Source organism: Bos javanicus, chromosome 17, assembly GCF_032452875.1.
Source record: "Bos javanicus breed banteng chromosome 17, ARS-OSU_banteng_1.0, whole genome shotgun sequence".
In the NCBI taxonomy this organism is placed as follows: domain Eukaryota; kingdom Metazoa; phylum Chordata; class Mammalia; order Artiodactyla; family Bovidae; genus Bos; species Bos javanicus.
This window is the reverse complement of record NC_083884.1, coordinates 61,987,793-62,004,782: the sequence shown is the minus strand read 5'-3', so window position 1 is coordinate 62,004,782 and position 16,990 is coordinate 61,987,793. Positions and strand designations below refer to the sequence as shown.

At 46.9% G+C, this 16,990-nt stretch overlaps 1 protein-coding gene across 9 annotated transcripts in view; it reads left to right on the top strand.

Annotated features, from left to right (window-relative positions):
- RPH3A (rabphilin 3A) overlaps positions 1-16,990 on the top strand; it is a 293,375-nt gene that overhangs the window by 272,157 nt on the left and 4,228 nt on the right. For all 9 annotated transcript variants that reach the window (XM_061384969.1, XM_061384968.1, XM_061384970.1 and 6 more), the window contains 8 exons: positions 918-1,157; positions 3,457-3,536; positions 6,666-6,740; positions 8,191-8,300; positions 12,903-13,029; positions 15,040-15,096; positions 15,826-15,980; positions 16,541-16,622. In XM_061384969.1, coding sequence (XP_061240953.1) covers positions 918-1,157; positions 3,457-3,536; positions 6,666-6,740; positions 8,191-8,300; positions 12,903-13,029; positions 15,040-15,096; positions 15,826-15,980; positions 16,541-16,622 — 926 coding nt within the window. The remainder of the gene's footprint in view (positions 1-917; positions 1,158-3,456; positions 3,537-6,665; positions 6,741-8,190; positions 8,301-12,902; positions 13,030-15,039; positions 15,097-15,825; positions 15,981-16,540; positions 16,623-16,990) is intronic.

The window sequence follows — 16,990 nt, the reverse complement described above, 5'->3', positions numbered from 1 at the left end:
CATGTATGGATGTGAGAGTTGGACTATAAAGAAAGTTGAGCACCGAAGAATTGATGCTTTTGAACTGTGGTGTTGGAGAAGACTCTTGAGAGTCCCTTGGACTGCAAGGAGATCCAACCAGTCCATCCTAAAGGATATCAGTCCTGAATATTCATCAGAAGTACTGATGCTGAAGCTGAAGCTCCAATACTTTGGCCACCTGATGCAAAGAACTGACTCATTGGAAAAGACCCTGATGTTGGGAAAGATTGAAGGCGGGAGGAGAAGGGGATGATAGAGAATGAGATCGTTGGGTGGCATCACTGACTTGTTGGACATGAGTTTGAGCAAGCTCCAGGGGTTGGTGATGGACAGGGAAGCCTGACGTGCTGTGGTTCATGAGTGACTGAACTGAACTACTATTTGAGCACGTTCACGTCTTAAAATTCCACATTTTGGGGATGAGGAAACTAAGGCTCAGAGACAAGTCACTTGCTCCAGGACACACAGCTGAGATTCAAACCCAGGCTGCCTGGCTTCAGAGCCCACACCAGTGAGCGCTCTCAGTGAGGTCTGTTTTGCCTCCATCTGAATCAGCCCACGGGTCTTGTTATAAAACAGATTCCAAGGCCCCATCACAGGGTCTTTAGATTCCAGCTGGGGCCCGGGAACCTGCATTTTTGCAAACCTTCCTTGGGTGGCTCCGACAAAGGCGACATTCTGAGATCTGGGGAGCAGCGCAATGTGTGCCACACCCACCATCCAAGGGAAGTGACAGTCCCCCCATTGCAGAGCAGTGGGTGATTCTGATGCAAAGCTTGACAAGCACCTGGTTGGTGCTCATCACTCGCAGCAGCACTGCAGCAGTTGTCATTGCTAGAGTTCCAACACAGGGACTCAGCTGCCTCTTTCTCACCCTCTCCCCATCTCCCCTGCAGAGGTGGCTCCCAGTGACCCCGACTATACAGGGGCCGCCGCCCAACCCCGGGAGGAGAGAACCGGGGGAATCGGAGGCTACTCGGCAGCTGGAACCAGGGAGGACCGAGCGGGCCACCCCCCGGGCTCCTATACCCAAGCCTCTGCGGCTGCTCCCCAGCCGGTGGTGGCCCCGGCCCGTCAGCCCCCACCCCCTGAGGAGGACGAGGAGGAAGCCAACAGCTACGATTCGGATGAAGCAAGTAGGTGACTCGTAACAGAGGGGTGGCTGAAAAAGTCGCTTCAGTGCTCACCCCCTGGGAAACAAGAATGGGTCTGGGGACAGCCCTGTATACCCCAGCCCCCCATAAACATATTAGCCAAGTTATAAAAATACAAATTTGTGTTACTAAATTCACAAAATGACATCAGCTTTCTAAAGTATAGGTGCTTTATGGTTTTTTCATCATTGTAAAACATACATAACATCAATGTTACCTTTTACATGGTTTTTTATGAGTATAATTCAACTACATTCACAGTGTTCTACTGGGTGATTTCATAGAATTATCATATGACCCAGCAATTCCACTCCTAGGTGTATACAAAGAGGCACGTGTTTTAATAGTTTCCCACTCTTTAGTGTGTCTTCTAAAAGTCATTTTTTTAACCATGATTTAAAATTTTCTGGTATTTCCTCTTGCATCCATCCACACGGTGATTTATAAAGTGTCGACTCTGTGCTTCTCTCACTCAGACCTTGAGTCCCAAGGGGACACACACACACACACACACACACACACACACACACACACACACCCTAGTGGCACTTCTCTTGGGTGTGGCTGAGCACTGCAGGGGAGAGCTGGGGTGGCCCTTGTGAGCTGGAAGGAAGCACAGATGGGTCGTGTCTGGACCTGATTCACGTTGTGGGGTTGGAGGGACATTCCAAGAGCTGCTGGTCAGATGGGGAGACTGGACCTGCTCCAAAGAAATGGACCAATGGCTGTAATCAGTGGAATGGCTTTGGCCCTTCAGGTTATCTCTCCTCATTGTAAAAAGGGGAGTAAATACTGCCTTCCCATGCGGGGCTGAGGGGAGGGTAAACTTAGTTACCTCCTGAGAAAGGGCATCGAAAACCAGAAATCATTTTATGTAGTACAAAACACACAAAAAACGTTTTATATAGTACAAAGTACAAGTACAGGGTAAACTGAGGTACCTCCTGAGAAAGGGCATCAAAAACCAAAAATCATTTTATATAGTACAGAACACCCATGAGGAAGTATTATTATGCAACATGCGCATCAGAAGTAATAATAGTAATAGTCAGGCACTTTTCTAAGTGTGCTACGTGCAGTGCTCACTTTAACCATCCCAGTGAGTCCAGGAATAGTCGCTTTTCTTCTTCCGATTTCACAGATAGGGAGATGGAGTCTCGGAGAGGCTCAAGGGCTTGTCCTAGTTCACATGGACAGTGAGTGGAGGGGCCGACGGTCAGTCTCAATGCTGCAGCAGATCGGAGGCCAGACCTGGAGGAAATATCAGCTGTCCTGTCTCCCCCAGGGGCCGCGGGGCTGCAGGCTTGGGGGAAAGGAGTCTCAGCTGTCGGCCACAGGCTGCTTCTGCTCTGGAAAGGCGCCATGTCTATCCCACCTTTTGGCTCTCGGAATCCTGGCCCCTCTGCCCAGAGCAGTGACCACTGCTCCTTCTATCCACCTGAAGTGTCTCTTCCTGACCCGCCAAGCCTAGACTATCCCTCTCAGCCTATGTATGTCCCTAATAGGAGATGTCCTTGATGATTTATAACAAGCCTGTCTCTGTATTTCGCTCCCTCCCTCACTCATCTCTGTATCGACAAGTATTTATTGAGCACCGACTAGGTGCCCCTAAACTATTATAAGTGCTAAGGATACCATGGCCAAAAAAAAAAAAAAAGACAGACAAGATGGCTGATCTAATGGAAATAGCATTCTAGTGGAAAGACACATAATGTACCAATGAGTTGATTTCAAACAGAAACAGAGCATGGTGAAGGAAGTAAAATAGGGTGAAATGACCAAGAAGGTAGCTGCTTTAGATGGAGCAATCAGAGAGGGCTTCTCTAAGGAGGTAGCATTTAATTTAAACTGAGAAGTGGATAATGAGAAGTCATCAGCCACAGGAGGATCTAGAGGAAGTGCATTCTAGACACAGGCAACAGCAAACGCTAAGACTCATTTATTCCTTCAGCAAGTAAGTGAGTGCCAACTGTGTGCCCTGCACTGTGCCCAGTGGGGACATAGCAGTGAACAAGACAGTCACAGCCTTACCCTCATGGGGTTCTCAGCCTAGCGGATAGAAGTCATTAACTAGGCAATTGCACAAATGATTAACTGATCATAGGTGTGCCGAGGGCTCCAAGGAAGAGGAGGGTCTATGAGGATGAGAAGTCCAAATAAGTCTTCCTCTGCCCTGTAGGCTCAATGCCTATCCCAGACTGGGCACATGGTAAGTGGTCAGGAAATGTTTGTTGAATGACGGAATGAGTGTCTTATTGGTACCTGCCTCTGTCCTCTTCAGCCACCCTGGGTGCCCTGGAGTTCAGCCTTCTCTATGACCAGGACAACAGCTCCCTGCACTGCACCATCATAAAGGCCAAGGTGGGTGAGGGGCCAAGCTGGGGACCGCTCAGTCTGCTCTGGCATTTCCAGGGGACTTGGGGAGGGCATGGGTTATTAGGCCTGTCTCCTGTCATGGCCTTGTCTGTCTGTGACAGTGACAGGAATGAGAAAAGCGCAGGAACTGGCCACGGCTAATTCCTTTCGGGGAGGACTTGCTGTGGGGATGGCCCGGGAGGGGTTTTACTTAACTGTATCTGCCTCCTGGGAATGAAGGCAACCAAGCTTCAATGGCAGAGCTGAGACCTGCCCCATCCACAGCCGCTGGAGGGCACTGCAGAGGTGTCACCCGGGAGGCAGTGACAGCCGATCTTGACAGCTGACAAGTCACTGAACAGCTCCTTCTACAGATGCGGCTGTCAAGCTGGAGTAGCAGACAGTCAGGGGCCTATTGTTGCAGATTGGGTGCGCTAAATTACCTCAATAGTGTCTGACTCTTTGCAGCCCTATGAACTATAGCCCACCAGGCTCCTCTGTCCATGGGATTTCCCAGGCAACAATACTGGAGTAGGTTCCCATTTCCTACTCCAGGGGATCTTCCCAACCCAGAGATGGAACCCACATGTCCTGTGGCTCCTGCATTGGCAGGTAGATACTTTACCACTGAGCCACCTGGGAAGCCCTGTTGTTGCAGATACAAGGACAGTCATCTGGCCTTCTGAGGGGGCGGGAAGGGCAGACCCAGGTTGGAAGAGCATCTCTACACTGCAGGTTTCAGGGGCACTGAGCCGACTCCACTCTAGGCCCTGAGGAAAGCTGGATGATGCCAGTGCCAACCCAAGGAAGTATTAAAAACTAACCAGGGTCTCCCCTGCCCCAAGTCTGGTCTATAGAGAACAAGCAAGGCTCAGGAACCAGACTTCCTGAGTTCTAACACCAGCTCTCCTGCTCCTAGCTGTGGGACTTGGGGGAAGTTACTTAACCTCTCTGTGCCTCGGGGATAATAGTAGAGCCTCTCCCATAAGGGCAATGGTGAGTATTACACAGAAGGTAGCTGGGTATCCCAGTTTGCACAGATGGTCCCCATTATGCCTGTTGCCTTGCTAAAATAATTAAGAACTCTCCTTCCCACTCACAAAATGTCCCAGTTTGAATGATCAGTGATGTGTGAGATGCTTAACACAACTTCTAGATCAACACACCCAGGTCACTTTTCAGCAGGTGTTTAGATGCATTTACACCCCACCCCCAATAACACAGTGAGGTAAGGCCCTACATTATCTTTTTTAATTTTCACAGGAACCTCTGAGGAAGAGATTATTATTAGCCCCATTGTACAGATGGGAAAACTGAGGCTTAGAAAGTTAAAGCCTAAGGCCACTCAACTGGTAAGGGATAGAGCTGGATTTGAATCCAGATTTAATGGCCTCCAGCTTCAGAAATGGGAGAAAGCCACACCATCACAGCCCCCTTGAGACAGGGGCTTAATGACTTACGGGCTAGGTTGGTAATAGAGACAAGAAGCATGTGGAAAGTGTTAGGGAATGGTAGTAACTGTGGTAAACTGGTATGTTTACCAAACCAACATGTTCCCGTTTCAATTTGAAAACCACAACATCTGCTGATTTGCAAACTCACAATCCAAGCAGACATTCCAGAAATGTTTATTAAATAGCTACTGTGTACCAGGAACTACCCTAATGCTGGAGAATGTTAGAATGAGCCAGAATAGGCTGTGCTCTCATGAACTTTGTTCTAGAAATGGATAAGAAACCATCACCTGAGTATTATTCGGGCTTCCTTGTTGACTCAGCAGTAAAGAATCCAGCTGCAGTGCAGGAGACACAGGAAACCCAGGTTCCATCCCTGGGTCAGGAAGATCCCGTGGAGAAGGAAATGACAACCCACTCAAGTATTTTTGCTGGGAAATCCCATAGACAGAGGAGTCTGGTGGGCTACAGTCCACGTTGCAAAAAGTTGGACATAACTGAGTTGCTGAGCACTCCTGCACACACAAGTATTATTCACCCTCTGGGGCTTTCTACAGATTATTTTGTCCCATTTAATCTTCACAACAAACCTATGAGGAAGGTTTCATCATCATTCCCATTCTATAGATGGGGAAATTGAGACACAGGGAAATTAAGGGACTTGCTCAGGTCACAGAGCCAGGAAGAAGTGGAGCTGGGATTTGAACCTATGTTGTCCAACTCAAAAGCCTGTGCTCTTACCCTCTAGGCTCCCTGGCCAGATTTACCCCTTGCACCCTACTTTGTGGCCTCCTGTCCCCATATAGTACTAACAAACACTGATCATACTTAACTTAAGCCAGGACCAGAGCTCAACATTCACAAGTGAGAGCTCCTTTACTCCTCCAAGAATCCCATGAAGCATTGGCTGTGATCAGCCCCATTAAACAGATGGGGAAACTGAGGTTCCCAGAGATCACAGGACGAAACACATGGGATTGGAGATTAGTGCTCTAAAAGGAGACCGTGGGAGCCCAGAGATAAGACACCTCCCCAGCCAGGGCCTAGGGAGTAGACAAAATGTATCTGAGCCCCAGGAATTTTGGAATTGCTCATACTAACAAGCCCAACTTAACTCCTATCCCAGACAGACTCCTTTCCCTATGGTTGATTTGAGCCCCATGTCAGCTCTAAGAGGGACCAGACAGAGACTGTGATCTCCATCACATGGATGGAGAGACTGAGGTCTCAGAAGCGAGTGAAGAGGCCAGGGCCCGAACACAAGCCTCCTCTCCCTAGCCTTTCCTCCTCTCCCACCCATTCTGGGACATGTCCTTCCATCTCAGCAATAACAATCCAACCTTGATGGAGCACTTCCAGTGTGCCAGCCACTGCCAAACACTTTACAAGTGGGAATGCATTTAGATCTTACCAGCCCATGACACATCCCGTTTGACAGGTGAGGAAAATGAGACTCAGAGAGGTTAAGACACTTGCCTGAGGTCACACAGCCAGTAAGTGACATGACCAGGCTTTAAACCTCATCTGCCTGATTCCAGTGCTCATTCTGAGGTGCTGTATTTCCTTTCTCTTTCTTCAGGGGAGGAAGCACACAGGGTGGATCAATAACTGTACATTGCCTTTGATAGCTGAGTGCCCAAGCCCTCCCCAGGCCCTCACACCATTGCTTCCTTTCTTACAGGGACTGAAGCCCATGGATTCGAATGGCTTGGCCGATCCCTACGTTAAGCTGCACCTCCTGCCGGGAGCCAGCAAGGTACCATATGGCCTGGGCCTCTCGGCAAGCCGGGCACATGGGCTCTGGAAAGCACCCAAGGTTCCCAGCTCAGAGCCTAAAATAGCCCTATCTGCCCCCAAGCCCCCACTTCCCTGATTGGCAAAGTCCTTGCACGGGGTAAGGCATGGGCCAGAGCCATCCTCCTTCAAGAGGCAGGGGCTCTGCTCATTTTTCCAACTCAGAAACCAGGGATCCAGTAGATAAGCAGATGCCATGATTATGCCCTGACCTGCTCAAACAGCTATAGTGGCTCCCCAGTGCTGACCATGGTCACCTCCCCCTCCCATTTTGTGCCTCAGCCAAACATCTCTCAACAGGGATGAACAACTCTCTCCAGATAACTTGAGAAAATATTCTATCATTAAGAGAAAATGGGCCCCCGTCCCTCCTACCTTTCTCTCCCATTCCACCTCACCTGCTGATCATTATTTTGCTCTGGGGAGGAAAAGTGGGATTAATTCTCCTTTCTTTGGATTGACCCCCTCAGAACACAAGGCTGGAAATGAAAGTGTGCCTTCTTGAGTTTTATTTTTTGCTTTGTGTTCACTTGACATGAATGTCCTAAAAACAAAGCTGACTATATACTTGGTATATACTATACACGTGATCTTAGGAAAACGCCTTTTCAAAAATTTTTGTAAGTATCAAATGCCCCATAAGACAAAAAAGGATACACATACATGTGTGCAGGCATACACACACACCCCCACACACACTTTTTCTCACTTTTTTTTGTGTTTAGATCAAGAAAAGACAGTCCCATTGCTTCTCAGCCTTTAGGCTAAGATCAAGTGAAGAAAAGACAGTCCCATCTGGCCATGGCCAAACTAGCTGGCCACTACTCCTTCTATTCCGAGTGACATTTGCTTCTCCTTGACACTCTCTCCTTTGCCCGCTCCTAAATCCAAACCTGCTTTGCTAGAGAATCCAGTCAGTTATACATGTTAGTATGAATTGGGTTTGTCACCAGGTGTATTTCTAGCCTTCACTCCTAGAGTAAAATAAAAAAATTTGTCCCCTCCAAGGAATTTCCAGCATGGAGGATTCTATTTGGGGAAGTTGAGAGAATTGCCCCAATATCCCCAGAAATTATGTCTTCACTGCCTAGGAGTGAGTGACTCTCATTTCTGCCTCCCTGTCCTGGAAATAATCATTTTTCTCAAAGACATTGTAGCTTTCTAACCTTTATGCAAAGGTCAATGAGAGGGCCTGGAGGGAGGGGTAGCCCACCGTCCAGTGTTGGCGATGCATCCTAGAGCCTGACCCCGACTCCCCTGAGAACACGCACTTGGGAGAACAGAGCCCTGGACACTCCTAAGGGGAGTGGCCTCCTAAGTCACCCAGCCACTATACGGGCCCAGGGGATGTGGCTGCAGGGCTGGCTCCCCACTGAGGCAGGTGTCTGTCTGTCCATCTCTCTGGGTTCTAGTCCAACAAGCTTCGTACAAAAACCCTGCGGAACACCAGAAACCCCATCTGGAACGAAACTCTGGTCTACCATGGCATCACAGACGAGGACATGCAAAGGAAGACCCTCAGGTGCCTGCTGGGTGGGAGGGCAGAGACGGGCCACGGCTGGGCAGACAAGCACGCGTGATCCCCAGGAGCTATGCCTTAAAACATCTCAGGGTAGTTTTACTTCTAAAAGATGTTACCTATTTCAAGTAGACATTTTTGAAAGTACAGGTAAGTGAAACTGTTAACATCTTGGTGTCTTGACATCTGGGTTTAGCGTGTGTATTTGTGTGTGTGTGCGCGCAAAAGTATTTTTTTAAATAAAGTTTAAGTATTTTTTAAAATGTTTATAAGAATGGACCATCCTATCGAATAATCAGCCAGCTTCACTTACTGATGCCACTTCATATTCTTCTATAATGTATTAAAATGCGTTAATGAGGAGGGCATGGCAACCCATTCCAGTATTCTTGCCTGGAAAATCCCATGGACAGAGGAGCCTGGCAGGCTACAGTCCATGGGGATGCAAAGAGTGGGACACGACTGAAGCCACTTAGCACTCAATAAATGAGTATATTCTTCTTGTGAAGAATTACTGAGAAAACAAAGCTGCCTTTAAATGTTCATCCCTTCCTTTGCCTGGGTCTCTTTTCTCCTTCTGTGAGTGTGTATATATTCATTATATACATACATGGTGGTGGTGGTTTAGTTGCTTCAGTCGTGTCCAACTCTTTGCAACCCCATGGACTGTAGCCTGCCAGGCTCCTCTGTCCATGGGATTCTCCAGGCCAGAGTACTGCAGTGGGTTGCCATGCCCTCCTCCAGGGGATCTTTCTGACCCAGAGATCGAACCCACATCTCTTAGTCTCCTGCACTGGCAGACAGGGTCTTTACCTGGCGCCACCTGGGAAGCCCCGTATACATACATTTAGTGTACATATATATGCAAACACCATCATTTACAGTACAAGAAATATCTTTTCGAATATATCTGGAACTCGCCTTTTTCCTTAAAATATATCTTAGGTTTGTGGCCATGAGAAGACATTTAGAGCCACCTAATTTTTTTCAGGATATTTATTTTACTTTTTAATTAGAGTATATTTGCTTTGCAATGTTGTGTTGGTCTCTGCTATACAACAGTGTGAATCAGCTGTATGTATACATATATCCCCTCTCTCTTGAGTCTCCCTCCCACTCTCCCATCCCAGCCCTCTAGGTCATCACAGAGCACAAAGCTGAGTTCCCTGTGCTGGACAGCAGCTTCCCATTAGCTACTTATTTTACACATTTTACACATTAGATCTACCTAATTTTTAACTGTTTCAGAGTATTCCACGGCATAGATTTATCACATATTTTTAAATGCTTTATTAGTAAATATCATGAATATATATACAGGCTTCCCTGGTGGCTCAGATGGTAAAGAATCCACCCGCAACGCGGGAGACCTGGGTTTGATCCCTGAGTTGGGAAGATCCTCTGGAGGAGGGAATGCCACCCACTCCAGTATCTTACCTGGAAAATTCCATGGACAGAGGAGCCTGGCGGACTACAGTCCATGGGGTCGGAAAGAGTCGGACATGACTGAGCAAGTAACACTTTTACAGAATATAAAAAAAAAACAGTCTTTCAAAAACCTTAATATTTTTTGTATTTGCTTCTGCTCTTTTTTTTGTAAAGAATTAAGCACTACAGATGCAAACTGAAGCTCCTCTTGTATACTCCATCCCCCGCCTCTTTTCTTCTTCCTTCCCCAGGGCTAACCACTATTCTGAATTCTATGGGTATGATTCCCAAGCGTATCCTATGCTTCAGCTGCATAATTATGTGTCTGTAAACAGTATATGATATTGTTTGGCATGTCTTAAAGTTTTATGTGACTGTTTACCACTTTATTTATCCAGTTCCCTGTGGACAGACGTTTAGACAGCTTCCAGCTTTTCTCTATTATAAACGAATTTTCAATGAGCATCCTTCATGCTTCCTTGGGTTCATATGAGTATTTCCTTAGGATAGAAATCAAGGAGGAATATTTGCTGGATCATAGGATATAGGGTGTGGGTCTTTTTAATTTTACAAGACATACAAACTCCTCTTCAAAGGGGCTGTTCCAAGTACATTCCTGTCAGCTACAAAATTTTCTTAAGCACACATTTGTATAGCAGTGTAACATCCATTTAGAAAAGTGCACATGAAAAAGTGTACAGATAGACACATTTTCACAGAGTGAACACACTGAGTTAAGAAAACAGAACAGCGCTGGACCACGGAAGCACCCCCCCCGCCCCGCCCCGCCCCGCCCCGCCCCGCCCCCCTCAGTGAGGACCTTTCCCCGCAGGGCGTTCACCGCCCCCATTGCTAACAGGACAGCTTCGCTCAGTCTATTTCTGTACTTTATACAATGAAACCACACCACATCATTCTTTTATGTCTGTCTTCTCTCATTTAATATCCGTTTGTGACAGTCACCCGAGTTGTGTGTAGTTGTAAGTTGTTCTCATTGCTATTTAGTATTCCGTTGTGTGGATGTAACAGTTTCACTTATTCATTCTACTGTTAATGAGCATTTGGTGGACTTTCTGTTCGGGGCTATTACAAATAGTGCTGCTGGAACATGGTAGTAGCTGTTCCTTGCATGCATTTCTGTCGTATATACACCTGGGAGTGTATGACTGAACCGCAGTATATGTACATGTCTAGGTCTAGTAGAGACTGCCAGTTTTCCATAGTTTTATGGTTTTTACACTCCAACAAGCAGTGTCTGGGGGTTCCAGTTGCGTCCTCATCAACACTTTTCCATGTTGGCCATTCTGGTGAGTGTGTAGGGGTGTCACATTGTGGCTTTTGCATTTCCCTGGTGAGTGAGGACAACATTATTTTCAATGTGTACTGTTAACGTTTCCAGGGTTATTTCATAATTTTCTTAAGATCTCTCCCCATTATAGAATACTTACATTATTTCTGCTTTTTCACAATTACAAACAAAACTATAGGAAGGATCTTTAGTTATGTATTTTTGCACTTATGTCTTCAAGATAAATTCTTAGAAGTGGCATTGCTAGGTCAAATATGGTGACTATTTTTAAGTCTTTGGAGACATATTGTCCTGTAGAAAGGATGGTGTTGTTCACACCCCTACTGGCTGCATGGTGTGTACACATGGGGCTCAGAAGGAGGGTGTTCTGACCCTCTAGAGCTATGAACCTTGTTCAGCAATTTTTTGTTTTACTGGAGTACTCGTTCAACAAATGTTGATGGCCGAGAGCAAGGTGCTGTTAGTTCCTATCAGCCTCCCATGCCTTGGTGAGGGGGAGATTCCTTCGTTCCTCTTAGTATATGTCAGGAAGAATTATCATGCCTCAACTTGTCCTTTGGGCCTCCTGAGGTACCTTTCTCATGACCACCAATTTTGTGTCTCTAGTGTACTTACTGCTGTACAGAATGGGTAGCAAAAGACAATACAGTGTTCTGGGATTCAGGAGCTTCAAATTCTGGTGCTGCGCCTTGTGTGATGTTTAGTTGCTCAGTTGTGTCTGACTCTTTACGACCCCATGGACTGTAGCCTGCCAGACTGCTCCATCCGTGGGACTCTCCAGGCAAGGATACTGGAGTGGGTTGCCCTCTCTGCCCCTTACTAGGGAAAAATTATTCAACCTTTCTGGGCCCCAGTTTCCTCTATAAAGTGGGAAACTCAGAGGTTTGGGAGAAGGGAAAGAATTAAATGAGAAGAGGTCCTAGCCTAACTTTGCAAAACATGCTGCCGAAATGGCCATTAAGCAGATGAAAAGGGGGCTGAGCTTCATTACTCATCAGGGAAATGTAAATTAATACTACAAGGAGATAGATACTATGGCCTACTCAGAAATGCAACAGTTAAAACTGACAAAATCGAAATTAGAATGAAGAACAACCAGGACCTGCATAAACTACTGGGAGGAATATAATTGAAGGAACCTCTTTGGAAAACTGTTTAGACATTTCTACTGAGGTTAAATTTGTGTGTTAACCTCAGGAGAAGCTTGGCTCAGCAATACCCAATAGAAACACATACATGTGCATACAAAAAGACATGAATGTGAATATTCCCTCGCAGCTTCATTCATAACAACTAGAAATAGCTCGAAACCAAATGCCCATATGTAGCAACATTATTAGAGTATATTTACATGATGGAATACTATACACCCAAAACAAGGACAAATTACTATAGACATGGATGAATCTCACAGACATAATGCTGAACAAAAGAAGCCAAATGTAAAATAATCTATACATCTGATTTTATTTATATGCAGGTCAAAAACAAGACATGGAATCTTGCCAAGGGGACAAAATGGTTATCTTTGAAGAAGTTAGTGACTAGGAGGAATCATGAGGGTCTTCTGGCAGCTGAAATGTTTTACATCTTGATCTGAGTGGTGGTTACATGGGTGTATGCATATTCAAAAATCAGCAGCTAAAAATTTAAGTTTTGTGCATGTTACTGCTCATTAAGTTATACTGTGATCAAGAAGAAATTTAAAATACCTGGCCTAGTGTTCAATAAATAGGATGTTGTATTATTCCTGTGCACATTATACCTTCCCTACCATCATCAATCACACACAGCTCTTGGTACACAGTAGGTGCTCAGTATATGCTCTTTTTTTTTTTTTTCATCCCCATCCTTTATATTGACCACAGAATCTCTGTCTGTGATGAGGACAAATTCGGCCATAATGAGTTTATTGGTGAGACCAGATTCTCCCTCAAGAAACTGAAGCCCAATCAGAGGAAGAACTTCAATATCTGTCTGGAGCGGGTGATCCCGGTGAGTGCCTATGCCCTGAGGGTTCAGTGAGGGAGAGGATGGGATAGATCTGTCAGGTGCCAGACAGAGAGGGGCTGCGGCAGCTTTGGGGAGGAGGGTGAAGATTTCAGCTCAGAACATCAGGGTTGCCTGCTGGCTATGCCTTCTTCCAACCCTGGTTAGCATCACTTCTGAAGGGCAGTGTGGTGTGGCAGAGCGGTCTGCCTGAGTTCAAAGCCCCGCCATGTTCAAAGCCCTGCCATGTCCCTGCTCCCTGGCCCTCGCCAAGGGTCTGAACTATTCTGGGCCTCAGTTTTTCTTGTCTATAAAATGGACATTACAATAGCACCTGCCTCGTAGGAGGGTTGTGTGAAAGACATAACTAAAACAACCCTGCACATAATGAGCACGCATAAATTAACTGTTGTTCTTATAGAAAATAATGCTGCCTTACCCACCTGTCAGTCAAGAAGTTCATAAAGCATCGCAGAGATACACAGAAGGCAGGATAGCGTGGTGCTTAAGAGCATGGGCTCTGGAGCCAGACTGGGTTTGAGTCCCAGTTTCTGCCACCTGCAGTATAGCTTGAATCCCTTGACTTAACCCCTCTCTGCTTCAGTTTTCTTATCTGCAAAATGAGAAAATATGGTACCAACTTCATAGGGTCTTTTAAGGATTGAGGTGAGAGTACATATAAAGCATTACAACTGCTATTTCTCACCTTTTAAGAAAGAACGAGAACCACACCGAGGCTGTTCAATTGGGCTGCACCTCAGAATCAACTGGAGATTTTAAAACCAGAGCTTTACAAAATAGATTTCATGGGACATCTCCCTGGATATTCTGACTTAGTGAGGAAGGGTGAGACCTAGCAATCTGTATTTTTACAGATAATCCAACCCACCCAGTTTTTGTTTTTTTTTTTAAACTCTGAGCTACCTGGGGCCCAGAAAGAGGAGGGAGTTGCTAAGATATGAGTTGATGACTCTGCTCTCAGACACTGGCCATAGCCCAGCTTTCCTGCAATGACCAGTGTGCCTCCTCACTGGGCAGTGAGCCAGTGCCCCCATGGAGATGCCTGCAGCATCCTCCCACCAGATGGCCAGCCTCAGGAGGGACTCTCATGTGTGCCACACCATGTTCTATAGCACCGACAAAGCAACAAGGAAAACTTTACACCGGATGCCAGGCTCCAATAAATCGCCAGATGTGCTAGGAGGAAGCCTTTCCTCTGGGTCTTTGCCTGGTAACAGCTGGCTCTTCAGGCTTCATCTCCTTCCCCTCAGTGAGTCCAGTCGGTCAGGACAGGGCCAGGCCCCCATCTGGGTCTTCAGTTACTGGGTCTGCTCATCTTGCTCTGATGGACACAGCCAGTCCCGGAGGCACAGAGGTGGCAGGCCAGGCCTGCGCTGGCCCCAGCACCCTGCTGATCTTTGCTCTTAACCCTCTCACCATTGACTCCCTTCATGTGTCCCACCAAGGACAGGGATCTTCTAAGCACTGTGCCCTTTCCTCTGGACCTCAGTTTCCTCATCTCTAAAGGCGAGAGGTTGGATTTAACCAGTGCTTTTCACATTCTGTTCCCCAAAGGAGCCATGGGGGAAGAAGCATCTGGTGGACCAGATCTCAAGGCCCCTGTGCTGCTTCAACCAGAGCAGACAACACCTTATCTGTTTTGTGGATCCGGTAGTCTGCCACTTACTGACTGGGGCAAGTGGTTTGACCACTCTGACCCTCAGTGTCATCATCTGTGAAATGGGGACATTAATACAATCTACATCATAGGCTGTTGTGCATTAACATGGTCTCTCAAATGGTTAGCATTTTATATATATATATATATATATATATATATATATATTAGCTGAAAGGGGGAGTGTTGGAGGGCTACTGAAGCTTGGAGGACCTCTCATCATGGCTCTGGATGCTAGTGGAGGGGAGAAGGGGGTCTCTGGTCTTTCTTGAGTAGGGTGATGAGCCCCATTGACAGTGCTATTTTTCTTTTCTATCTTTTTTATCTCCCTCCTCAAGATGAAGCGTGCCGGAACCACTGGGTCAGCCCGAGGCATGGCCCTCTATGAGGAGGAGGTGAGTGCTGAGTAAAATGGAAAAATATAGTTGAAGCCACAAACAGGGTTTGACATCTCCCTTTTCTCTCCCTCACTGGCCCGTTTCCCACTCTTTCTCCCCAAACCACCCGCCTGTTGGTTCATAATGAGAGGTGCCTTTGCCCAGGGCATTAGAACATGAGACCAGGAGCATGCTCTTCACACCTGGAGCCCCCAAGGTGGGGGAAGCCCATCCTCTTGCCCGCAGAAGACACCCTCGTGTTCCTTGGCCTTGTTTGCAGAAGCTCTTCTAGTAATTCCACTGCACTAGGGCAATGCCACACACCCCTTGGGAAGGCAGGGCAGGTTCTTTAAGCTGTGCGTCTGGCAGAGGCTCGAGTTGGGCTTCACAGCCATGCCCTTGGCCCCAGGCACTCTGCTTTTGAGAAGACTGGTTGGATGGGGGGTTCTGAGCTCAGAGTCGGGCTGGCATCAGGGTCAGGCTCAGTCTATGACCAGTGTCAGACTTAGCCTGTGACTAAGTCAGAATAAAGCCACCAGCCCCCGTGTGCCAAGGACTGGGCCTGTTGGCTTTCATCATTTGCTCCTCCCTGGAGGTTGGAGGGGAGTGTCTGCTGTTTGTGGTGCTGAACTGCACTTGTGCTGGCCCAAGTCCTCCTACTTTCCACAGACTGTCTCTTAATGATCACCATCCATGTTCCCAGAACCCGTCCGTCCTAGACCCACACACCCTCTTCTCCTACTGCAGCAGGTGGAACGTATTGGTGACATAGAGGAACGCGGCAAGATCCTGGTGTCCCTCATGTACAGCACACAGCAGGGAGGCCTCATCGTGGGCATCATACGCTGCGTGCACCTGGCGGCCATGGATGCCAATGGCTACTCAGATCCATTTGTCAAGCTGTGAGTCAATGCCAGGGCCTGTCAGTGGGGCCGAGAGGGGGTCCATTGCAAATGGAGAACTAGAGAGCTTCCCCAAGATCATTTTACACTGAGGCCCCGAGAGGGCAAAGAACCTGCCCAAGGTCACACAGTGAGACAGATGCCCAGCTTAAGAGGTAATGAGTAGTGAAGCCCCAGACACCGTCATCCAGGTTCTTAGTGATCCACTGGGAGAAAGTCCTGGCTAAGAGCACAGACTCCAGAGGCAACAGCTGGATTGAGCCCCCAGCTGTGTGACTGGAGGCACATGTTTCAACTTCTCTGGTCCCTCAGTTTCCTTATATGTAAACGGGCGGTTGTACCATCTAGGGTTTGTTGAGGATTAAATGTGCATAAGGTGCTTAGGTAATGTCTGGCACCAGGTAAATGCTCTAATGCACACTGGTCATTATTAATGTTGATTCACTTTCTGATCTGTTAATTAATTATTCTCCTGATACTAGTTGGACATTTAGGGTCATCAGGAGGCTATTCCTATTCATTAAACTTAATTCATAATAGCCTCTTATGTCTCCTCTCAGCTGGCTGAAACCAGACATGGGAAAGAAAGCCAAACACAAGACTCAAATTAAGAAGAAAACCTTGAATCCTGAATTTAATGAGGTATGGTTGTCCCATTTTTTGTCATATGCTGTAATAGTTCGTATATGTGAAGGTGGAACAAATTCCCGGCTAGAAAGTTGTAAAGCACATTTTTTTTAGAAAAAGCTTTCTTTCATAGATCACCTTGAATTATCTAAAGAAGAAAGAATGAGTTCTTCATCACTGGAGGGAATCAAGCCTAAGACAAAGCCTATAGATTTGGAATGTCAAAGGGAAGATGCTGTGTTTGGAGAGAGAATGTCTTTACCAACTCTAATTGTGTATAATACTGATATTTGAGGAAATAAATAGGAGCAGTTGTCCCCCATACCAGCCACCCGGTTGGCACTGCCCTCTCCCTCAACTCCCAGACCCATCCAATGCATCCA